This window comes from Mustela putorius, unplaced genomic scaffold (genome assembly GCF_011764305.1).
Source record: "Mustela putorius furo isolate JIRA1106 unplaced genomic scaffold, ASM1176430v1.1 tig00003867_pilon_pilon_pilon, whole genome shotgun sequence".
NCBI lineage: Eukaryota > Metazoa > Chordata > Mammalia > Carnivora > Mustelidae > Mustela > Mustela putorius.
The window spans coordinates 24542309-24569134 of NW_025422019.1; the positions used below are offsets into that span (position 1 = coordinate 24542309).

The 26826-nt window shown below is 35.3% G+C and overlaps 1 protein-coding gene across 7 annotated transcripts in view; it reads left to right on the top strand.

Annotated features, from left to right (window-relative positions):
- KYNU (kynureninase) overlaps positions 1-26826 on the top strand; it is a 131603-nt gene that overhangs the window by 49752 nt on the left and 55025 nt on the right. For all 7 annotated transcript variants that reach the window (XR_199834.3, XM_013059080.2, XM_013059082.2 and 4 more), the window contains 5 exons: positions 4497-4579; positions 13892-13953; positions 15756-15827; positions 16976-17050; positions 19350-19496. Coding sequence is in view for 6 of the 7 variants with exons in the window: in XM_013059080.2 (XP_012914534.1) it covers positions 4497-4579; positions 13892-13953; positions 15756-15827; positions 16976-17050; positions 19350-19496 (439 nt within the window). In the remaining variant the exon portion in view is untranslated. The remainder of the gene's footprint in view (positions 1-4496; positions 4580-13891; positions 13954-15755; positions 15828-16975; positions 17051-19349; positions 19497-26826) is intronic.

The window sequence follows — 26826 nt, forward strand, 5'->3', positions numbered from 1 at the left end:
GAAATATTTTTGGTGCTTAATGATTTCTTCTAAACCTTTTTAACTTATTTAAGACAGAGCAATGAAAATAAAGCACTTCTGTGGGTTTTTAAATGCTTATTATTGTTATCTTGCAACTGTGTGGTTTCTTAAGTAGATTACTTCACTTGGAAGAATTAAATTTGAGCAATAACAATATTTCGATTTTTTGACATTCTGAAATAGAAAAATGTCATGGTGATTTGACTCATTTGATATATAATAGTTAATTACCAGCCAAATGAGGTTATAACAGTCAGAAATAACATTAATAGGGGTCTGTGAGTTTGCCAGAATTTTTTTAGAACATTTAATACTACATATTTATATATTATGGATTTATTAGTGGCCCAGATTATTTAAAAAAAAATAACATGGACTAATAATCACATGGGAAAGATGGGCTAGAAGAGGAAGATACCTCCATTCTGAAGAGCACATTGTAAGCTGAGAAGCGTATATCATGTCCCTAAGATACAACCACAATATTTTAGGTCTTCTGTGTGTCTTATCTATTTGATAAATGGTTTTCTTTCTTTTCATAGGAGCAAAAACTTGACCGAGTTGTGTCTTTATAGGGATGTTTCTAAGCCCTATGTGACTTTAGGTAGGCTTACTTAATGAGAAAATAGCCCACTGAATTACATGTTAGGAACAAGCTACATGGTTAGCGGGCAGCAACTGACTTGATGGCAGTGTGTGTGTGGGCAGGCGTGCTCTTACGCTCTTGAGACACCGCTGTCTCATTCAGTTGATGTTTTTCTTTAAAAAACAAAGTGTATTCGGGCGCCTGGGTGGCTCAGTGGGTTAAAGCCTCTGCTTTCAGCTCAGGTCATGATCCCAGGATCCTGGGATCGAGCCCCACATTGGGCTCTCTGCTCAGTGGGGAGCCTGCTTCCTCCTCTCTCTCTACCTGCCTCTCTGACTACTTGTGATCTTTCTCTGTCAAATATTTAAAAGTGTATTCTGGGAAGAAAAAATGCTCCCTCTACCCCCCCCAATTCAACAACTGACCTATAAAATAAACTGACAAGACATAGATTAACAAGAATTAATAATTACTCCTTATTAATTATTAATATTATGAGCATGAGGGCTTCCTGGGGGGGGAGTGATTACAAAAAAAAAAAAAAAGAAATCCTTGAGATTTGAGAACTTACATGTCATCTTGATAGGGGTAGGGGAGGAGGATATAGGCCACTTTAAAAGGAGAATAAATGATTTTTAGAAAGGATAAAAAGCACTTTGAAGATGTGATGGTTTGTGACAAAATCTTCTGGGTGTGGTCTCGACTCTGGGCTCCTCTCTGGGGACAGGAGTCAATCTTCTGTGGTTGACGAAATTGCTGAGGGAGGGATTGATGGTAGTTGAGTTCCTTTGAAGGACCCGTCTTTAGGCAGATGGGAAAATTCTGAGGAAACATCCCTATATGTGCTGTTTTTCAGATGCCTTCAGCTCAAGATAATCTTTATGCTAAACAGGCAAATTTTGCCGCACCGCCTTTCAGTATGAATAAGAAAGTATGACATGTTAAAGATTTTCCTAGAGATGTAGGAAAATGTAGGTGGCTAATCACCAATTGGGTCACAGATTTAAAAAAAAAAAAAAAAAAGTGGTGGTCTTAAGGAATCTGAGATGTCTTATTTGTTTCCTTATGGCGGAGTGGGGGTGGGGATGCGAGGAGGAAGAAGCTTTAGAAGCCTGGCTACTACTTATTTTGTAGGATGGTTAAAGTAGAGTCCTCTTTCAAAGAGGATCCTCTATTAACTTCCTAATTTGATTTTACATCCTGAAATCTAATTTCGTGAGCAGATAGCCCTCCCTAGACATCTCAGAGAACACCCCACTTGGGGGAATGATTAATGCCACAGCCATAAGGGAACTGTCTGCCAGGCTCTTTTCTTTTGCAGCACTGGAAAAGAAGTTTGCAACTACGTTGCAAGTATGTTGGGCAGTTGTGAATGAGAGCAATGTAATCTTTCTTAACTCTGATACCTATGTTTAAAACTGCACTGTCATCTACATCAAGCCTTTATAAAGACAGGCCACTTTAGTTGGCGTTTATTGGGGTAACAACTTCCTAAATACATTTCACTACCCTAGGCTTAGTAGCCTACAAAAAGGAAAGAAGCAGACTGTGTGTGTGTGTGTGATATTTTAAAGGTGGGGGGAGATGCCAGAATTGCAGGAAGAAACATACTCTTAAAGATTATTACCATGGTGTCTACCAGAGTGAGAAGTAGGTGGCCTGCTAGTCTGAGACATAAATTCTCTGAGGCAGAACATAGAATTTTACTACCTAAATGTAATAAGATGTATTGTGCTATCAGCAAGGCCAGGAGCTCTGTGTGATTAAAATAAAAAAGGATCCAAGTATCTGCCTTTAACTACCATTTAATGATAATGATTTTTGTCTTTAGCATTTATATTGGAAGTCAAGAAAGAGGCAAGCTGCAGGTTATCTAATAATAATATGAATAATAATCACTGGCGATTGCCCTTCTCTTCCTCCTTAGCTCTTATAGTTGCTGCTTATTCACAGAGAAAGTCCTTTTCCTTCATCTCAGTTTATACAGTAATCAAAATATTAGTTTAAAAATTGCATTGTACCCCACATGCCCATGCTGTAGACTTACAGTAGGGCAAAGTCAGAAAGGGGTGCTATGGGCCAATCTCTTTTACATGTTATCTTTCTTATTTTTCACATTCATCCTTTCAGGTACATATTGCCACCCCTTTACTTTTATTTTTACAGGCTTTATTAGCTTATAATACATGTAGTCTCATAACCAGTGGTGACCTGGAATTGGCTCAGACCAGCAATGAAAGCCAGTCATTAAATATTGAGGATTTTAGTTAATGCCAGGAAATGGACCACAGGGGATAGTCACATCATGAAAATCAACAAAGGCTAAAAACAGGGCTCCATTCATCCTATTACCCCACTACTCTCTTGGGGAGAGAAAATTATTTTCCCCAGACCAGACCCTTCTGAGTTCTTAGCTGAGACCCTTGTAATAAAAGACAGCTTAGCAGGAGGAGAAAAAATGCACAAGTTATTAGGATGCATAGTCCTTGTACACATGGGAGACAAAACGTGGGGGAGAAGGGACCTCCACCCACCCTCCCAATGATGACTTAGAATTCAGGCTTAAATCCTATCTGAATAAGGAAAGGAGAGGAGGATGTAGGCCACTTAGGGGAGAACATGTGATTTTTAGGAAAGGTGGCAGAGCCCTTAGAAGAATAGATAAAAGATAGGATAGGTTGTGACAAAGCCAGTCTGAGTGTGGTGTTGACTTCTGGTCTCTTCTCCCGTGACAAGACTCAATCTTTCCTGGTTGATGAAACTCCTGGAGAGGTGATTTTATGGCTACTGAGTTCCTTTTGAAAAATCTCTCTTCAAGCAGATAGGGGAGTTCAGAGAGACCTTCTCACTGCACTTGCTGTTTTTCAAGTGCCTATAACTCAAGATAATCAGTCTACCACAGCAACATATTTTGGGGTGACATTCTGCTACCCTTCACCTCTAAGAGCAAGTTTACCACTCACTCCTGCCGGTTACTGAATTTCAGAGTATAGATTAAAGCACAGTTTGCACTATGCAGAAAATACAGGCTCATTCCTTTCTCCAGCTTCAGGGAGTTTTTGAATTCCTAGGGAATTAAGAATTAATTCTGGGCTTCCTGCCACAAGTGTGCCCCCGCACGTTTAGTCCCTCCCACCTTGATTCTTTGTTTCAGTTTCTTCTTCCATATTTCAAATGTATTTCCTTCCTCATTTAATGAAAACTTCTTGAGAATGGAAATTCTTTTACCTATTCTGTGTTTTGCCATTTATGCCTGCCGAGACCCTTACTAGAATAATAAAATTGAGCTAGAATACGGTAGATGAAATTGCCAGAAAATAGGTAAAGCTGTAATGTTGGCTTTGATTATTGCCAAGTTTATTTGTCTACTTAAAATGTCATCACAAATATAGTCACATTTTATACACTTTGACTTGGTGTACAGATTATAACTATGTTTAAAAACTGAATTTATAAGAATTTTAATTTCTAGCCTCAAAGAATAGTAGCCATGTTTTACTATAGATAGTACTGTGTGCTACAGGTATACAAGTATAATGTTCAAAGAGTCTTAATTTTCAAAATAAGGAAGAAAAAAAATAACATCTTAGGTTTTAAAATAGAGATAAAGAAAAATAAAGAAATAGTCAGTCTCTGTTACCCTCCAACAAAAAGGAAATTAGAGAAATTAAGCAATGACAAGTTAAAAAGGTAGAGTCCTCAAGTATTACTTTTGGTTCTAAAGAAGCATGATTTTATATAATTACTAAAACATTACAAAGACTCATTTATAAATGAGTAGTTGCTAATGCTGATGTATGAAAAATTACACACACACACACACACACACACACACACACACATACAAACAAACAAACCTAATAGAGTTTATGCCCCTTCTCAATTTCAGGGGAGCTTATGGTCATGACCTAGGAAAACGTCCTTGGATTACAGGAGATGAGACTATTGTAGGCCTTATGAATGACATTGTAGGTAAGTACAAAATGGATTTTTCCCAAAGGAATCATAAAAGCATTATCATTTGGATATAAACCTGGATTATAAAGTCAAAATCTTATTGAAGAACATCCTGGTTTTCTATTTTTACCTGTAACAGTAAAGAAAGAATGAACATACTATTAATTGAGACTTGAAGGCTATAGGGAACATAACTGGGTTATTTGGCACAAAAATAAAATATTTAATTATGTTTTCTTGCATATTTTAAAACTAATGTGTACTCCCCAATAAAGAGCACATGTATTGTGTTTATTTATAATTAAACTTGTTTTTTTTAGGATTTTTTTATTTATATATTTGACCGAGATCACAAGTAGGCAGAGAGGCAGCCGGGGTGGGGGGGGAAGCAGGCTCCCCACTGAGCAGAGAGCCCCACGAAGGCTGATCCCAGAACCTTGAGATCATGACCCAAGCCGAAGGCAGAGGCTTAACCCACTGAGCCACCCAGGCACCCCAAACTGATTTCTTAAAATTCAACTTAAATGAATTTTATAACATTTCATTATATGATAGACACTAACCTTTACGTGCTAAAATCCTAAAACACCAATCAGGTTTTGGCTCATTTCAATTTAATCCACAGTGACTAATTCTAAAATTAAGCTGAGAATTGTTGGAAATAATATGGTTTTTGATATTCTTTGGTTTATAATGTGTTTTCTAAAGTGAGTTATATATACTCTAGGTAGAATTTAAGATAGTTGGGCGCCTGGGTGGCTCAGTGGGTTAAGCCGCTGCCTTCGGCTCAGGTCATGATCTCAGGGTCCTGGGATGGAGTCCCGCATCGGGCTCTCTGCTCAGCAGGGAGCCTGCTTCCTCCTCTCTCTCTGCCTGCCTCTCTGACTACTTGTGATTTCTCTCTGTCAAATAAATAAATAAAATCTTTAAAAAAAAAAAAAAGAATTTAAGATAGTTTTAGATGGCAAACGTGTTAACATTTAAAAAGAGAAGTAACTTAATTGGGCTGAATATTGAGATTTGCTTGAAATCTTACATGATATGCAGGGTATTGAAAAAAATTAACGATATGTTAATTTTGGAGTGGGGTCTGTTTAGAGGACTTTGGGAAATACCAAGTTTCATAATGCTTTTTCAAATCTCACTCCTTTATTGCTTCATCCCAATTGCATCTTGGTCAGAAGACAATAATCACATGTGAGCTGAGAGAAAGTGGAATTAGAGTGAGGACAGTAGAACTTATATCCCGAAAGAATTACAGTAATTGACAAACCATGAAAACCTGAGAAATACCTTGTTTATTCAGAAATGATTTTTGAACTTCTGCTGTGTGTCAGGACTTGTGGTAAGTAAGTAAAATAGTAAAAATCCTCATCGTCTTTATCCCATGGGATATCCTCATGGGACTCCCATACAGGAAGATAGTCCCCAAAATGTAAAATTAATATATACATATAATCATATAACACAGAGAAGTTAAAAAAAAATCATTGACATTAGTGCTTCAAAAGAGGGAATGGTGGAGGGGACTGAACATAAGCATTTAAGTACTCTCTATTTTTTTTCCCCTGAATTCTCACTAAACAACTCTTCCTGTATTAAAAAAAAAAAAAAAGGCATAAATTCCAAAGAACAAATAGAGCAAAGTAGATGATGGGAGCATTTTGTGAGTTTGATCACAAGTGGGTAAGTGGTAACTGCTTTTGTGGGGGAAAAAAAAGGTAAATCAAACCTTTATCTCCCAATGGGAAGGAAATAGAAAGCCACCCACTTTACACCGCAGAACCTTCAAAAGTCTGGAAATTACAATAAGCGTCTCTAGAAGTGGGAGTAAAATAGGAATAAAAAAGAGAAATGTGTTGAAAGTTTGTTTAAAATTCAGATAGCATGCCAGCTCCCTTTGCCCGTTTTATGCTGCCAGGTGAATCCTTCTCCCCAGATGACTGGGTGAGTCCCTGGAGAGGGGAGATGAAGACTCCCGAGGGAAGATGTGTGTACTATATTAGTCTGCTCTGGCTGTCATTACCAAATACCACAGACTGGGGGGTTTCAACAACAGACGTTTGTTCACAGTTCTGGGTGGAGGCCAGAAGTCAGAGATCCAAGGGTTGGTTAGTGGTTGGACACTGTTCCTGGGTTGTACATGGTTGCTTTCTGTGTCACCACCTGGCCTTTCCTCTGTTCACACTCAAAGACAAACAGAACTGTGGTGTTTCTCTTCTTACAAAGACACCAGCCCTTTTGGATTAAGACCTCTCACCCTTAAAACTTCATTTAACCTTTATTGCCTCCTATAGGGCCTATCTCTAAATACAGTCTCATGGGGGTTTTTTAACATATGAATGGGGTTTTTAACATATGAATTTCAGCAGGACACAGTTTAGTCTATAACATATTCCTTGGTGAAAACAAAAGAATTAAAATAAATGTTTATCCACTTCTGTTCTAATTGAGTATCCAATATTTATGCAGGAAATTGGAACAATTTTCTCTGTGATGTTTGGACAACCTAAAGATTCTTTCTTTCTTTCTTTCTTTCCTTTTTTTTTAAGATATTATGTATTTATTTGACAAACAGAGACAAGTGGCAGAGAGAGGGAGGAAGGGAAACAGGCTCCCCGCTGAGCAGAGAGTCTGATGCTGGGCTAGATCCCAGGACCCTGGGATCAGGACCTGAGCCAAAGGCAGAGGCTTTAACCCATTGAGCCACCCAAGGGCCCCAACCTAAACATTTTAAAGTTTTCCCTATACAGTGGCTCAGTAGGGTCCCCTCACAACAAACCGAACCATATGCACAGTGAAAAAACGCACTCATGTGTGATACAGCCCAAATTACCAGACTTCTAAGGAAAATCCATTTTTAGTTTATGAACCATAAGAATGTATTACCTGGTCAAGAAGTTGAAAAAGAAAATAGAAGGGTTGCAAGAAAAAGTAAGTTGTGTTTCCTACTAGCTATTACTGAGTAATCATTACACTATATACATTTCTGTTTTATGTGGTTATATTATAGGATCAGGATATTGACTCCTAGTTTAAAATAACAGATTTATGTACAAACGAAAGTGATCACTTCTATTCCAAACACATGGAGATGACAGAAAAACATTGGAGTAAAAAACATACAGCAATACTAAAAAAATAATTAATTAATTAAAAAAAAAATCAGTAAAAATTTCTACCAGAAATGCTGCCATTGATAAGGAAAAGAGCAGTTGGAAGCCTGGAAGCACAGTGTTTTCAGGGCAGCACATGAAGGCAGGCTGTATGCACAGAGCCTGAATCCAGACCCTCTGGAGGAGCCCCAGGGTGAATCTTCTCAGCTCTGAATGCCTGAGTTTGGGACCCAAGGCCAGAGTGGAGGTCAGTCAGGCAGGTGAAGGGGAGAACCTGGCATCTCCTACCAGACTAGTCAGGTTCTTGGGAACAGCACTTGATTGGGTGTTAGTATTATATATTATATTATATCATATCATATCATATTATATTATATTATATTAAACACTAGAGGATTGTGTATATTCTGATGGAGCAAACTACCACCTAAATAATCCTGGATTGTATTTAAGGGTATGTTGTTAAATAGTTGTTGAGTGATGCTTTCATTTGTGTTCATTTTCTAGAAGCTAATTATATGCATTCAAATGTCTAGCATGGAAAAGACCCCAAACAAACCTGGATTAATTTGCCTGAGCATATATGTTCTCTTTAGCTGTGGCTTTTGTTTTGTTTTGTTTTTTTCCTTACTAGGTTTGCTTTCAGAACATAAACTGCATTCTAATCCTGTTATTTTATGCTTAATATTTATCATCCTCTAAAAAGGGAGTTAAAGATGTTTATATACAGGCCAAGGAAGTAGGAAGGCGATACTATTTGGTGAGATTTATTTATGAAGCTAGTAAACCCTACAAAAAGGTTCCTTTGACCATTTAAAAGTTTATAGCTCTAGTGAAACTTAGTAAATATGCAAGTATTTTATTTGCCCAGCAAATACATCACAGCCATCACTGAAATTTCAAATGAGTCTCTCTCATTATAATTACTAAGGAAGATGGGAAAAAACCCCACTAGTTAAATTTATTTAGAAAAATAAAAGGATTCAACTTATTAAAAAATACATATTTATTAACTCTAGCTTTGGGGTCTTTTCTGTGCCTTTGAAATACCATACAAAATTATCATACATATGGGACAAACTTTATTTTTTATGGTTTTGTTCTGAATATTGTATTAATTAAATTACAGACATTTGACCCTAATGATACGAGCTATAAAAGATAACAATTCCTGGGGCGCCTGAGTGGGCTCAGTGGGTTAAAGCCTCTGCCTTCGGCTCAGGTCACAATCCCAGGGTCCGGGATCGAGCCCTGCATCAGGCTCTCTGCTCAGCAGGGAGCCTGCCTCTTCCTCTCTCTCTGCCTGCCTCTCTGCCTACTTGTGATTTCTGTCAAATAAATAAATAAAATCTTAAAAAAAAAAAAGATAACAATTCCTTATTGAAATGAGCACAGTCACTTTCATAGAAATGAAGCTCAAGAAACAATATGTATTTTGTTTATTACATGTATCATAATCATTATGTATTATAAGTAACAATGAGCAAATATAGCATATAAGTTATTTAAGGTAGTCTTTCCAAAGTCTCAAGTCATTTATGACATACCTATAACAATATTTTATTTGAAATGTTGTCAGCGAACAAAGGTAATTTTTAGTTCAATTCTGAGTTTATTAAATGTCTGTTTTGTTCTTTACCATTCACATTTTATCAGGAGAAATATTTCTACTATTTTTTTGTTGACCAAAGGAATGTGAATTGACCCTCTACAAAGTGTATTAGAAACAATATTTTAAAAACTTGATACTTAGTAACTATTATCTCTTGTTTCTTTACTTTGTAAATTGCATGTATTAGAGAAATGATTTTTTAAAATATTTTATTTATTTATTTGAGAGAGAGAGAGAGCATGAGAAGAGGGAAGGTGAGAGGGAGAAGCAGACTCCTTGCGGAGCAGGGAGCCTGATGTGGGACTCGAACCCGGGACTCCAGGATCATGACCTGAGCCGACGAAGGCAGTCGCTTAACCAACTGAGCGACCCAGGCACCCAAGAAATGATTCTTGAGATGAAAAATGAGAAGTTCACCCTATTTGTTTTATTAGGAATAGATTATTTTAGAGAGTGTTTTTAAATATATTTGTGTTTAGATTATCTTATTTGTTGCAAATCCCACCAGTTTCCCTTTTTGCCTGGGTCACTAAGAAATTTTGAGAAAATTTGATTAAATTAAAAGTAGCAAAGTTTCTGTTTCTCTTCTGCATACATTGTACTCTTTTTTTTTCTTTTTTTCATCATTCTTCCTCAGTTTGTAACCCAAGAAACCTCAAATCCTGCTTGGAAGTGGAGACTGCATAAATCATGAAATAATTAAAATAATTGACGAGTACTGTAAAAACCAGCAGAAGTCAGATTTATTTTTGCTACCTGCAAGCTCCACACATGTGTCATGTGCAAACAGACACATTGTACATTTGGGGCAATGATCGACTCTTCCAGGTTCTTAAAACCACAGTCTTTATTTCACCGTAAAATTTCCCAAAACAAGTAACAGGCGGATAATAAAAATTACTGTGTGTATGAACTGATAGACTGGATAGAGAGCAGGAGGAGACAATGAGCGATTGTATTTTTTCATAGACATAGAAAATAATTTCAATTTCGGATGAGAAAGAAAACTGTTAATAAAACATTTTATATAGCGTGAACAATTCTGCAAAACATGGAATAAGTCTCCCTTATAATTAATGTCATATTATCAAGATGCTAGAAATAGAATTGCTGAAGAATGTTATTAGTATTATTATTAAGCCTACTTCTCCCTGGGTACATAAAAATCATAAAGGGCTAGATACATGCATTTCAGCTTATAAAAATGTTGTAATGTAGACATAAATTTGCTTTATGAAACTTGGGGTTGACCCTCTGAGAAGCAATAATCCCTAGAAGCTGTCTCCAGTTAACAAAACCTCATGCGCTAGCCACCTCTGGAGGACACAGGAATTTACAACTTGAAAGAGTGGAAAGTTCTCAGACTTAGCCTGATTACAAACCTTATAAGCAAATCCACAATAACGTTTGCATCTGCTTAATCAGTTAGACAGAATGTGGATGGCGGTTCGGAGATCATCATGAATCCTCTTACTGAACACTAAGCAGCTTGGGGCCCTGTCATCTCTTGGAAAAATTTTTGAAATTAAATTAAAATTAGATGCGGAGGAATGTTGGTAATGAACATGGGCCTCCTGTATTTGATTTACAGGGAGTGGATAATGTAGACAACGCTTCCCAGTATAATGTGGAACAAAGGTTTTAATCTTTTTTTTTTTTCCTAAGAGAGAGTTAAGATTTTGTCTTATTTCCTATCTATGAGACTTGAGGTGAGTTAGTTCATCTCTTTGGACACCAGTTTCCTCACTGATAGATATGGACAATTAAAGTAGATAAGTTATTGTGTGGCTGTGAAGAAGATGTGAAAAAAATACAAGTAACGTATTTAGAAGTCTTGGCACATAGTAATGACTCAATAAACATCCGCATGCCAGGCATTGAGGTAAGAAGGCCCTGCTTGTATTTAACTAAGTCACACCAAAAAATTCTGTTCAATAAATAAACAAGCAGGAAGGCACTCTACAGATGAGAACCCTGGCTCATACCCATCTTGGATGAAGTGATTCAAATCTTGACATTTACTGCAGTGAATTGTAGATGATCTTCTAAAGTAAGAACTCTTCAAATCCTGATAAGCTTTCAGGAAGTTTTTAAGAATTTTTGCCCTGCAATGCTTGTAGTTCTCAATGTTTCAACAGTAATTAAAAAAAAAAAAAAAAAAAAAAAACAAAAAACAAAAAAAAAAAAAAAAAAAAAAAAAAACCTCTTAGGAAAAAGAAGAAGAACAAAGGAAAGTAGCTTGGAAGAACTTGTTTGCTTAATTTCTTTTTTATTTTCTTATGGGATGCTGATGATAATGAAATCTCCTACAAGAACAGCTCTTGGTTTCAGAAATGCAATTTGTACCTAAAGAAAAAAGATAGGTCAAATAGATAAATTTTCCTTTAAAAAAATGCTGAAAATCAGTTTGATGGGTGGTGTTTTGGTGTTAGGAACCCTTGATTCTTTAGTGTCCATAGGTTATATCTGAAATAAACATTTGCATTAATGTCCTGAAACTTTAATATTTGCACCGTCCTCAGATAGACCTGTGTACATAAGCACACACATTAAATAGACTGACCGTCTCCTTCACAAAGTTCAGTTGCAAGTGAGGTGAGCATTTCGTGAAGTGCTTGGTTGAATTTGGAGTGTTCTAAAATGAGATCCTTTTTGTGCATGGTGGCAGACAAATTATTCAAGTCAGCGAGGGATTATTTACAAAGAATTGATCTGAGTGTTAGTATGCCACTGAAAGTGAGGGAGTAGATAGCACAGGGTCAAGTGTATGTCTACCTTAATTGAGCCTAGCACATCTGGTTCATTACATTCTTTGGTCCAAAATGAACAGTGTATTGTTTGGAGGACTAAAATTTTCAAGGAATGTGCAATTATTTGAGTCAGATGCAGTCGTAAAGCAAAAAAAACAGGATGTCCAGCCTTCACTACAAAGTTTCCTTCCCTTCCTGCCTCTCTGAGTTCTTTGTTTTCATTTTGGGCTAACTCACATATGAATTCTTCTTTCTTCTCATTACCTTCCTTCAAATGCTTCTCTTTCTATGAATTCTGCTCTCTTTATAAGATTGGTTTTTCTTCCTTTTCTCCTTTCACTTTCTCTGCCAAAATATTTTTTGGAATAAGTGATTCTCAGAAAAGATGCACGTGGAGAGCTAATGGGTTTAAGGATGATATTAGATGAGATATCTTAGATAATGCTTCATTTTAGAGATAACAGGATAAATTCATACCATAATGCAAAGAAATAAATATAGTAAAGCTGGCAGCATTTCTTCTACATGTTTCCAAAAGATTTTCATATTGTAGGAGAAGACATATGCCACAGTATGCAACATAAGGTTATCATATTCCTATCTCTAGTATGTCTAGGACAAAGTTTATTTAGTGCTAGGAATATAGAATGAGCTTGGTCTCATGTGCCTTGACTTCAGACACTGTTCACCTTACAAGGACCAGAGATACAGCCTCTAACTGATTGTTTACCAATATTGCACATCAAATGGAGAAATCCATCTGTTAAATGCAACCCGAAGTTTTTCTCGACTAGATGGCTATGTTGAAATAGAAATTCCTAAGTTATGCACTTAGTTGCAGTGGCCTGCCCTCAAGTGGACTTACCCTGCAATCTCCCTGTATATCAGAATAATCATTTTACTTGCTGTCTCTTCCTCTAAAATGGAACTCTTAAGAGAAGTATCTCTTTGGATATGAAATATAGGACTTGTATGACACATTTACCCTAAAGCCTCACACAGTTTTACAAACAATGGCACAAAGCCCATTTTTCTCAGTGATAGTTAAGGAGATTTTCCTATTATACAGGTCTAAATGCTTTTATGAGACATTGTAAGAACTAAAAATATGAAAGTACTGTTGTTATTAAACTCTGAGTTCTTAAGGATCCAGTGTATGCTTTGTCTTTGGGTCTATTTCTAGTTATGCAAGCCCTCATTACTAAGCATTAGATCAGATTATGATTGTGTAGTGGATATCTTAATTTTGCATGTGTTCCCCATCAGATAATACCTATCTATATTAATTATCTTGCATCTCAGTGTGTATGAATAAATCCCAGAGCTATTTAGGTCTTTGTGTTTTGCTTTCTAGCTCTTTTGTCTTACAAATGATTATATATCTCACTGTAATAACAGTGAAGTATGTTTGGCAAACTAGCTCTCTTATTAAAGGTGCATTTTAATTGGGTATTAGAAACAACTAGCTTTAAAAATGTGATTGGCCCTGCTTTCTTTTGAGATACATTTACCACAAAAATGTACTCTATGGGAATTTGGCAAACTAACTGGTAATAGGATAAATCATTTTTATTTTACAGGAAAAAGCAAATGTGTCATTATTTTGTTGCTATTATTTACTATATCAAAAAGCAAATATGATTTTAGTCAGCTGTGTGCATGAGAGTCCAGATATCGCCTTGATAAAATGAGTCAAGTGGGAAAACTTCCATTTCTTTGAATGACACATCAAATATGTCCTTATCTCTAAAAGCATTAAGGATGAAGAAGTGAAGCCTCCCTACCTTGTTTTTCCAAGTAACTTCAGCACTAATAGAAAAATCTAAATTATGATGTGTTTACTTTGCAGGAGCCAATGAGAAAGAAATTGCCCTAATGAATGGTTTGACTGTTAATTTACATCTTCTGCTGGTAAGTATCCTTTCCCACCAATGTTTAGTATACACTCATTTGTAGAATCTGACATTTTTCTATCTTTAATTCATGAGCATCTGGTGGTTTACTTATTTAAAAATAAGTTGTGAGGTTATTTTCATTTTTACCAGGAAATGCTGGACTATGATAGAAGGGCTTCTTCATAATCATGGGAGAGTTGACTCTTGCAAAGAAAGTTAGAATAATGAACAGTTCTTATCTCAGAGTATAAGGACAAAAAGTTACAGTGGGTTAAAAGCAAAACTGCTTGCCAGCACACAAAATGATGTACAAATGCCAGCAAACACTGAGCTCTTCGGAAAGATAGTTTGCCAGTATGCTGGACTTCAGCAGGGTTGGATTCTGGATCAGTTATATTTTTAATGGACAAATTTTGGGGGAATAGGTTAAAAAAGATTTAGAAAATAGAATGAAATTGGAGAAAAGGGATCTAATACCTTAAAAGAGTTACTGTATTTCAAGTGCTTCCTACTTCCTAAGTACTTAATAAATATGTATACCTTAAAATGTCAAATATATACTTGATTTGGAATATGGTGTCTATAGTAACCGCTTGAGGCTTTGAAAAAATTTTATTTCATTTTTAAGTGAATTTATTTCATTTTTGGAAACATGTCTATGTGACCAAAGCACACAATGAATATATTAATATTAATATATATATTAATAATTAATACATTAATAAAAATGAAGAAATGATTGTTAAATATCCCTAAAGGAACACGTTCACAGAGTATGTTAAACATGATGGTAAATAGCATAGTTTTAAGTTCAGACACCTCAGGGTTTGATTCCTAGCTAAGTTACTTCACATCTGACTCTGGACACAGTTTTGGTGATTTCTACATCTTCATTTTCTCTGTTATGAAAATGAAGACAAAAATACCTACCTGAGGTCCCCCTGGGTGGCTCAGTAGGTTAAGACTCTGCCTTCAGCTCAGGTCCTAATCTCAGGTTCCTGGGTTCCAGCCCTGCATCAGGTTTCTGCTCAGCAGGGATCCTGCTACCCCCTCTCTCTCTGCCTGCCTACTTGTGATCTCTCTATCTCTGTCAAATAAATAAATAAAATCTTAAAAAAAAAAAATACCTACCTGCTACGTATATAAAAGGGTGAAATGTGGTAATGTGTGAAAATTGCTTCAGCACGTTGGCCAGTGATCCGCACTAAGTCAACAGTAGGGATCATTTCATTGTTACTGTTGGCAGGCAGTGTTTATTCTCTAGGAACTGTGGGGAAAAAGGAAGGGCTCCCTTGAACAAATGAGCTATTTCTCCCTGGTGCCTCTAGAAATGTCAAATGTTTCATGTTAGGGCTGAGGCCCTTCCAGTTAGACCTAAAATAAAATCCCATAAAGTAATAAGGCAGTGGAAATATGTACCAGAAACCAAATCAGCAGTATAAGATGAATTACCATAAATAAAATAAAATTTATGTAGAACATAGTATTCAGTCTTACAATAGAGAAATTACCATTAAAGGCATCGGAAAGGTAGTTTTTCAATTAAAATTTAAGTAAAGTTTGAGAATTTGTTTTTATCTCATGTCGTCTCCAAAATTTGCTTTTCTATTGATAAATATAATGAGCCAGTACCTTCTTTTATTTTATAATTCACTAGAAATAAGGCTAATTGGGAAAGGAACCCTTGACAGACATCTAGATGTGTCATTGAGTCAGGCCTTTAAAATGCCAGGATTATAAAATGAAAGCATGGTATGAACTGAACAAATGTATAAATTGTACATTAATGGTTTTCTCAATAAATCCATTTCATTGCAGTTATCCTTTTTTAAGCCTACACCAAAACGCTATAAAATTCTTCTGGAAGCCAAAGCCTTCCCTTCAGATCATGTAAGGATTCTTCCAATTATATTTATATTCTTTCTTTTCTTCCTAGAGGAGCACACCATTTGCCTGTGTTGAACAGTTTGTTCTATAGTCTTTTTCCAAGTAACTTTACAATAAAAAGATCTGTCAAATGCTTTTGATTAGGTGTTTTTAAAATATAGATTGTAGCTTTATTTTTTTTGTCCAAGTAAAACATGTGTTAGGGGAGGAAAGGTTTGAATGGGAGCATTGATTTATTAGTCTTTTTAAAAACATTGAGCGAGCTGCTGGTTTAAATCAAGTGCAGTTATAAATGTTTTATTAATTCTTGTTGCTGTTTTACTTTATGAAATCAAATCAATAATACCCTAGTGCTTAACCCTTTAGCTATATAGAATAAGAATAAAACTTTAATTTGTCCGTAGCATGCTAACATAATTATTGGTGCTTTATTATCGAAAAAAAACATTGATTAAGGATTAAAAATATTTCTTGTGATTTATTGTCTTGCTTCTTTAAGAAACTTGATCATTCCAGACATAGACATGGATAAAGTTGCATATTTCACTTTTAGTGTTAGGGAGAAATTTGATTTCTGTCTCTCTATTATCACTGTGAACTGTTAAAATCTATGTCATTTAACTGTGTCCAAATTAATAGCCATTAAAGGAGCAAAACCCTGATGTTGAGAAAGAATTCAGGGTCCCTAAATTTCCTGTTCCCATTCATATCTTGTACTGTTAGTGAAGGGAACTTTCTGATGTTCTTTCCTTTTACTAATGTTACTCTTTTTGGGGTAAGCCCTTCCTAGAAGCTAGTTCAAATGTAACAATCCACACTACTCACTCTGGTTATTTTGTAAACTCCAGTTTTGACTTAAATTAGGAGATTTAATATCTTCTACAAATCTCTTAGAACTCCCTGAAGCCTAGATGGCCCCTGTGCTTCCATCCAATTTCTAAGATACAGTGTTTCAAGGAATGTTCTGATTCCTGCATATAAATTAAATTAAGCAGTTCTTTTCTGGTGTATTCTTTTCAGTCACTTTTAACCTTGACCTTAGATTCAATACAATAATATGCTTTTATTGTTATTTTATTATCTCTTTCAGAGTTATTTCAATGTACTTCTGTGCATTGGACTTGATTTAATAAATCATTCTTCTTTTCCAGTATGCTATTGAGTCACAGCTTCAACTTCATGGACTTAACATTGAGAAAAGCATGAGGATTATAAAGCCAAGAGAGGTATATGAGAAAGAGAAATAAATATTCATTCTGTTTCTCTTTAGTATTGATTTTTTTCTTCATTTTCCTTAGAAGTTTATTATCCCTATTACTTTAATGGAACTTTCAAGAACGTATAAAAGACGTATACTTCTATTACTGCTAGCTCATTTTGCTTAAAATGGAGAATTAACTTGGAAGTATATGTATTTTTATTTTTCGAGGGGTAGTCATAAGCAAACTATTTTCCTATGAATACCACTGGAGTTTGCCATATTCTTTAGTGGGATGGAAAGGGACGGCAAATTCCATGTGTCATGTTCAATTTCAAATACCATTGCCTTTGGATACCTTTAAAATGATATTTGTTGAAATTGAATGATGCTTACTTTTATATCTCTTTTTAATCTAAGTATCAAATATTTTCCTTTGTGCTTGGATGGGGTGGGGTGTAGAAAGAGATGCAGTGTAGCAGAAAGAGCCTGGGCTTATTAGACCCCACAGAAATCCCAGGCTCAGCAACTTAACTGGGTAAGGGACTTAAAGAAAGTTACCTTATCTCTCTGGAATTCCTTCATATTTAAACAGGTAACAAAGGAAGCACCTAATCAGGGTTGACATATGTTCAAGATCTAAAATAACTGTGCACTTTCTTTCCATTAATAGAGATGTAAGGCCAAGTTGTACAGACTTTGACATACCAACCCTGCAGCTTGTGTAATTTGGCACCAAGAGATCCACACACAATAAATTGTAGGCTTCACAAATGATGCTCCCAGGCTGTTAAGCCAATGTTTGAACAATTATTTCTTTCAACCCAGAATACTTTGAGAAATTAAAATCTACTCCATTTAGTTCTATTTGCCAACATGCAGTCAATTAATGGGATAGAAAGTTCTCATGCCTGCGACAGGGTATCTATTTCATGTGTCATATATAAATTGATAATTTCTAGCAAAAACGAAGATAGCCACTAATTTATCATAAGTTCTAATGTTGAAAGAGGTAAGTGTTATGGAACCTCATGATTTAATCATAAATCTTGAGAGCATTCTTTAGCATTACTAGATTAGAGCAGGTCATCATCAGAGAGAACCATATTCTACCATTAAGCTGTACATTTCTTTTGTGCTTTATACTGATTCTTTAAATAAATAATTAGTATATAAAGTACTTCATCTTCTGCACTTTGAAATTATGGTGGACAAGCCATTTTAGAATTCTTTTAAGAAAAAAAAAGAGTTTTGGGTTGCCATGTTACTATTTTTACTTGGAATTTGTCTTAGAATTACTAAGATCCTTCTCTTTACATATAAAATATGTATCAGCTAATAATTTAAAGATTTCAGTATCAGTACTATTTTTTATAGATTTCAGTTTTTAAAATAAGTTCCAGACTTCTAGTAGAAACTAAAGTATGTGCTATATTTGTGATAATATGTGCCTAACATGAGACACAGTACTTGATAAATAGCAAGTATTGCCAAAAATTAAAAATAACTGAAGGAAAATTTATGAATACCTGAAGGAGCTTCCTCCAAATATTAATGGAGTAAATGATGCTTTGACCTCAAAAAATGTCAGATTTAGCACTGGAGAAAATTTATAAAAACTTTGTAAATAGATAAGAATGATTAAGATACAAGGAGATACTTTGTGTTTAGCAGATTTCTTTTTGCTCTGGTTTTTTGCAAGACCAAGTTTAAATTCACTCAGAATTTCCACTGAGTAACCAATCATTAGTCTTAGCTGGGAAGAAGTGGAAAAATTAACCATGATAATCTTAGTTTTACTGATATTTCCCTTCATTTTCGGAGCTTGATTTTTAGACTGGTGTGGAGGAGAGTTTACTCTTGGTTAGGTTATACTCAGGTGAAAGGTATGTGTTTTTTATCCTGGAAAACATAATGTGATGGATTAATAATTTCCAAGAAAATTTTACCATTTAATATTTCAGGGGCTTCTCATACTTCCTGGTATTTTACTGGATGGGAATAAGGAGAAAACAATTTGTAGGCATGCAAAGAGTAAAGATTAATTGAAAAACTAAAGAATAAAGCAAGTAGGGTTTTGCAAAGACAATATTTTTTTTTACGATTTTGTTATCATTTCTTATAATAACAAAAGGCATGCTTAAATGCTGCTCCCTCGCCAGACTTACGAAGACCATTAATTGGAAAAAAACAAAAACAAAAACAAAAACTTTTCTTTGAGGGTTCTTATGTGGGCAAGAACTCAAGATGAATTTTAGATTGGGAAATAAGACGTGACAAATTTGTTATTATAGATTGGGTGTAACTTGTGCCTGACTCAACTTTAGGGTGAAGAAACACTGAGAACAGAGGATATTCTTGAAGTAATTGAGAAGGAAGGAGACTCGATTGCAGTGATCCTGTTCAGTGGGCTGCATTTTTACACTGGACAGCTCTTTAATATACCTGCCATCACAAAAGCTGGACAAGCAAAGGTATGTACAGCATTTCCCCATCCCACCTTGCCCTGAACATCACTCTACTGAGTAGTCGTCTAACTGCACTTCTAGTGAGATAACCTTTGCGTGTGTGTCTGTGTAAAGCTATTTAAAGAGTTTAAAAAAAAAAAAGTAAGACTTGCATTAAAAAAAAAATCTGTACTCTTTTGCTTTAGGGATCTTTATTTAAACCTTTTCTTTGTCACTTCTGTTGTCTCACTTCTTCATTACCATCTGCTGTCCCAAAGTTTGCCTCTAATCAGCAAGACAGGTGAGCTTCCTACAAGGTGATGTCATTGGTACGGAGTTAGTCCTTTAGCAGGCATGAGACAGAATACTTCGGATAATAACTGTATATGCCAGGACTTTTAGAAGCACAACTCTGGGACTTTGTTGTACTCATTCTCAATGTAGTTCAGTTCTCACTTAAACTTAGGTGCTTGAAGAAAGGGAGATGCAGAATAAAAGTTAACAATAGATCGCATTTGACACAGTGTACTTGTAAAAAGCCACTTCATTCTTAAGACTCTTGAGAAATTATGATCCTGCCAATAATGAGAGTTTTTTCCTACATTTTTCCAAGTCATACATAACATCGTTTACTATTTTGAAATTGTGTCTCTTTATGTATGTTTGTAAAAAAAAAGAAGGAAAAAAAAGAGTATTTTTAGATTTTGTTTGCCTAAAAAAATGAAATTAGAATAATAATATTCAGCAGCTATAATTTGTATTTAAAATCCTTAAATTTCAGTTCTATTTGATTCAACAATGAAATTATGCATTTAAAAAGGTGACAATGGAATTTTGTTCTGAACATTAATAAGTTACAGGATTAATATATGTGTGAGGTCTCATTAATATATTCAGTTATTGAAGCTAATGAATAGAACTAATGAAAAGAAATTTAGCACTGTTATCAGCAGTCTCTAGGAACTTCCAGCCATGACTTCTAACTGGTTTGATGGATAAGTGTGAAAGTGGTGCATTACAAAAGATATAAAGATAATGTCTTCTTAATTTCGGCATTAAATGTTAAACACCAAAATAAAGGGAGGTCAATAAAAAATTATATTTTAAAATGTTATGCAAGTAATCAGCAGTCCCTGATCCCCTTAGTATACATTAACCTTCATTGAAATGAGACAGGAAGATAGAAGACAGACCACGGGTTTTGGAATCACAATCTGAGGTTTAAATCTTGGCTAGATCATTGTATTGTTATATGATCTCGGGCAAGTTACTTGACTTTTCTAAGCCTCTTCTCACAAGGGTTAATTTGGAATAGCTGGACCCACTTCATGAATTCGGTGTTGAGAAGGAAGACTGTAAAATATGTGCTGTATTGCACACATTCTGCTTCCATGAAGGCTCCTTTGCACCTTGCACTGTCCTCAACAAATATGAAGCTATAGAAAGTGGCTCAGATAGACATTTTATTTCCAATTGAAAAGCAAAATAAATCTGTTTACCTAGGTGCTTTATGTAATTCTCATTCCTAAGTACTTTGCTAAAACATTCTCTCAGTATTTTTCAGGCTTGCTTTTACTTAAAAAGTATAATAAATGCCTACCATGTGACACTCTGATTAAGCCTTCAGTCAGATGAAGGTAAGAATGAGCAGTGCCATCTCATTGTAACTGCACAGAACTGATGGATACTATGGGAGTGAAATTGGGATTGAGTAGACTTTAATTTAACCATTATCAAAATTATTCTAATGCTCATTTATACTCTGGCTAGACAGTTTCTCCCATTCCCAATGGAAGGTTGAGAGAAGTGATTTTAAGCTGTAGACTTACATAGCTCTCTTGGGTGGTCTGTGCAGATAAATCTGAAGAGAAAGAAAAATTAAAGGTGTCAATCAAAAAAGAGGAAATTCTAGAAAAAAAAAGGCATTAAACACCACTGTAGAAATTGCTAAATAAGATATTAAAAAAAGTTTCTGGAAATGAAGTATGGCAGGAACCAAATTGATACTGAGAAGGAGCAAGGAAAGTCAACAAGAATAGTTGTTTATTTCATAACCATGTAAAAGGGAAGTGGGAACAGGAATTTTGAAAAATATATTAACTAAAGAAATGTATGTATTATACCAAAAAGAGTACAAATCATAAATAAGTGGCTTGATGAATTATTTTGAACCCATATAGTCATCACCCACATTAAGAAACTTCTAGAACATTTATGCTGCACAGAATCCTCAATTGTGCCTTCTCTAAAATACTGTTACCTCCCCTCCAAAGGTACCACTCCTTCCTCTAGCCATATATAGTAACTTTATCCATCTATAAATGTGTTAATATGTATCTTTGTATCTGTCTTACTGGCTCATTATTACGTTTCTGAGATTCTTTCATGTAGTATGTGGTGGTAGTTTTGTGGGGTTTTTGGTAGCAGTGGTTTCGTTTTTCTTTTCATTTCAGTGTATTGTTTCAGTGTATGAAATCAATCGCAATTCATTTTTGTTTTCCATTCTGATCAGGATAGGTATTTGGGGTTTATTTCCATTTGAAGGCTATTGTAAGCATGACTCTGAATATTCGCAGACATTAGGTAAGCTTTCACACCAGTTTCTGTTACATACATACTTAGGATTGGAGGTCTTGGAAATAGATATACATACGTCTAATCCTAATCAATAGTACCAACTTCCCGAAGGGTTGTACCAATTTGGTATATACTCCCATCAACATGTATGAGAGCATCTGTCACTCTACATCCTCACTGATAATCAATCTGATTAGTTTCTAGTTGTAATGCTTTGTAGTTTTAATTTGCACTACCCCTGACTATTGATGAGGTTGGGATTTTTCAAATGTGTTTTTTGCCTTCTGAGTGTCTTCTTTTAAGAAATACGTGTTCAAATGTCTTGCCCAATTTGCATTCGGTTTTCTGTCATTACTTGGCTATAGATGGTATAGAAGTGGATTTTGAAGCATAGAGAAAATACAATATTTCCAGTGATCATATAAAAAGAAAAATTAATTAATCAAAAGAACAGTTTTGATTCATATAATGAATTTCAGATGCTGATGCTTTTCTTAAATGAGAAGGCCTGAGGTGGTAACAAGTAGGGCTGGCCAAGGAAAATTAAACATAGTGTCAAGTTATAAGGGAAGGCCAGCATATGAAAAGAGATGTCAGTTTGAAGATACATTTTCCTTTTTTGTCTTTGAAGCCGTTTACTTTATTCTATATTATTGGCCAACCCACTATTTTGGAAATTTGCCTCACTTCCCTATTTCTAAATTTTTCATATTCTATTAGTTGTTCCTACTAATCATTTCTTCTTTTCTATGCACACTGAATGTAGTTGCTCCTCATTGTCCTTTGAATTATTATCCCTAAAGATTTTAGCCCTTTCCAAGATTCCACTCTTGTTGCCAAGTGAAAGCTACAGAGTACTCCCACACTCGAAAAGGATTATTTGTGCTCCTCTCCCTATTCTACCTGGAAATCCTACATCCACTCCAAAATCAGTAGGCTCTAGTTTTGTTTCCCCTAAAAGGACCCTTCTGGACCTTTAGACTCAATCCTGACATTGTCCTCCTCTTTGCCTTTTCAACCAGTCACTTTTTAATCCCACCTTCTCAGGGTTGGTCTTTTCTTTAATATTCCTGAATTAAATTAATTAAGTTTCTAAGCTTCAAAAACAAAACCCCAATGAGAAATTGGGCAAAAGTTGGGGATTTCTTTTTCTCGCCATGAAAGATTTGAGTTAGGAGGCTGCTGGGCTGCACTGAGCAGTTGAGGAATGTCTGAGTGGCATCTCTTGGGTTCTGTTGGTTTTTTCTCAGGCTTCTCACATCGTGGTCACAAGGCAGTTGTCCCAAATCCAGATATCATGATTCTATTTAAGACAGAAGGAAGGAGAGAGAAGTAGCAGTGTAGCTTCATCTGTCCCTTTCATCCAAAGTGCAAAATTATTCCCAGAAAAAGCTAGCAGATTCCTGCTTATGATTCATTGCCTTCTGAAGTGGTAGCTTCAAAAGAGCATGAGTAAAGAAATTCTTAACCTTTATGGTATTATAGTAGAGACAGGCTAAGAAGAAGGGTTTGTTTAACCAACCCACAGTATTTATTACATTTCCCATTTTCACCCCCAAAGGGACATCATTGTTTCTAACTTGCTGCCTCTTTCCTCTTCCATCTCTTCCTAACTCCCCCCCCTTTTCCCCTTCCTCCTTTATTTCTTTCTTGCTTTATATTTTATTTCCCACCTCATTTCACAAAACATTTGAAAATGAGTCACAGGAAATTGATTAGACAGAATAAGGGTATAAAGGGAGAGAATAATAGGAAAGTCTCTGAATCATCTGGAGAAATGAATAGACTCCCCATAAATTATAATGTCTCAGCTTGGATTAAGATAAGAAGTAGGTAACAAATAGAAATTTTTAAAAAAAAAAGAAATTATTTTCAGTGGAAACTCTTGGTGTATTAGGTAGATTAGGTCTTGGTAACTAACTAGTAAAGCTATAAATGCTTTCATTCTGATAGATGTTTATTTATTGTTCATGCAGCAGCCAGGAATCAGCTTTCTCCCATGAAATGATACCATGTTTTCAGTCACTCAGGATTGTGTCCTGTTGCTTTCATACCCTGGATCCTTTGTCTGATTCAGCCAAAACAATGGGGTAAAAGGATGTGAAGGGGCATGCTAACTTCTTAAAGGCATTGACTTAATCATGGCAAAATTTATTTTCACTCATATTCCTTTGACTAACACATGGACATTTCTGTGAAATAAAGTATATTTGTGTACTCAAGAATAATAGCTACTAGTTTTGCCGCACCTGAAACTCAGATGTTTTGTCTTGCTGATAGAGCAGGATACTTACTTTGAGGTGTAGGGTAACATTTACCTTAATAAAAAGTTTAGGTAGTAGAGACAAGTCGGACCTGGTCTTGAGTCCATGTCCCTTTCCTTAGTTTCTAGCATACTTTGGCTTAATTGACTTACTGATATGACTTTATTTCTCCACCAATAACTGGAGAAGGTAAGGGTGCTTATTTTCTAGGAGAATTAAACAAGATACTATTCCTAAAATATTTCACATTTAGTGCATTGTAAGTAACCAGTAAATGTTAGCACTTAACCAATATATGAGAAAAAGACATATTGGAATATCCAATCTACCAGAAAAAGAAGTAATGGATCCTTAGGCAGAAAGTGAAACATACAGAATTATAAACTAAAGGCTCTCACTGGATATTTCTGTCCTAAAATATATTTTAAAAAATGACAATCTGAACAGCATGGCTAAAACTCAAGAGATTACATTGAACTTAAAAAAGGTTTGGTAATGGACTAATAAAAATTTTGAAAAAAGAATGCAGTGCCAACTGGTTATACTCTACATTCCTTCCTCAATGCCATATAAAATGGTCTACAACTTACGGGCACTTGCGGGGGCTGGCAGACAGTGAGTGACAGATAAATATTGATTGCATCAGTGACCCCCTTAAACATTTTTTACATCATTTTACTGTACCTATATGCATGCTGGCACATTAGTTGTCTTGTAGCCTACTGCACATTAAAATGCAAATGATAAAAACGACTGAATTTTGAAAACTTGTGTTTTGTTTTATTAGCTTCTACCTTGTGTCATTCTTCACTGAGTATGAGTACAAGCATCTCTTAGACCCAACCATAAACTGCCTAAATTATTAATAAATAATGATCACAATTATAGCCCCAACAATTTGAATAAGAAGGCAGAATAGGTAAGACAAAAAGAAGGAATATAAGTAAAAACACCATTATAAAAAAAGTTATTGTAGTTTAACATCATTTAGTAAAATCTGAAGTATCTCAACAACACTTACATATAAATGGTCACCTCCCCAAACCACCCATTTATCTTTAGGAAAGGACTAAATTCTTGTTAAAAATAATTTGGAGACACCTGGAGAGGACAAATAAATGATTGATCAAGCATCAAAACTCTACAGAAAGTTTGGTTGAGATGTTTCTAGTATTGGATATTGGGAGTCAGTTCTGTAAAGGACGATAACAATAGAATAATATCAACAATACAAGGAGTTGCTGAGTGGCTCAGTCAGTTAAGTGTCTGCCTTTGGCTCAGGACATAATCCCAGAGTCCTGGGATGGAGCCCTGCATCAGGTTCCCTTCTTCCTCAGCAGGGAGCCTACTTCCCCCTCTCCCTTTGCCTGTCCCCATCACTCATATGCTCTCTCTCTTTAAAATATTAAAACAACAACAACAACAAAAACACTTGCATGGGACTTGAGCAATGGATCAGCTGGGAAAAATTAGTACCAAATATGTTTGTATATAACTATAGTATAAACTGGCATAGTGTATGAATTTTTAATGTGTAAAAATTATTGTTTTCCAAAAAGGTTAATATGAGAATTTTCAATATTAAGAACTTGTAATGAGTACAGTTATTCTATTAAAGTCACTACCATTTCACCCAATAGGATCTTCTCATCAGTGCATAAGAAGAATTTTTGTCTCTATACTTTCTATAGTAGAATGAGACATGCATTTGGATTTTTCTTTCATTCTTTTGATCAGTAAGTATTTTAGTACATTAAAATAATGGAGGTCCAAATAAGAACACTTAGTTTAGCCTGGAATGTCAAAGTGACCTTTTTAGAAAAGAGACTTGAGCCAATTCTAGAATTATGAGTAGGAGTTAAACAGGTAAAATCTCCTTCAGGTGCCTAGCTGTGTGGTAGGGCCACTCTACACAGCTTTAAAAAATTGATTGGATTACAAGATAGTATAATTTGATTGTAGAAAGAATGTAGAATTTTAGGAAAGGTATGACAAGAAATGAATCTATAAGGCAGACAAAGGTAAGAAGGGCTTACTAAACTATACTTAGTCTTGAGCTTTTCCCTAAAGACCTACAGAGAGCCATTGAAAGCTTTGAGATAATAAAGAAACTTCATTTTGTTTTAATTTTTAAAAGAAATTTTCTGCCTACAAGAATGGGCAGGAATGGGATAAAAAGGGCAGAAGTTAAGAGGCAGTTGCAGCTGCTGTGCAAGAATTTGAAAAATCTCTATCATGATACAGTTGTGCATGGGGTGCCAGATAACAGATTTATCTCATACTACATGAAATATTTTTTCTGTTCTCTCATGGAAATAATTTTTATTTAACTTTATTATCTCTGTCATGTTAAAGACAGGTTTTATATAAACACCAGAAATTAAGTATCTACATTGAGCTTCTGTGGTTTCACCCAGATTTAGCTGTTCATAGAATTCAAGAATAATAGAAAGACCATGGGTGTAGATACAGGCACAGAGATAGAAATAAAGGAAAGAAAATGACCTAGAATTTAG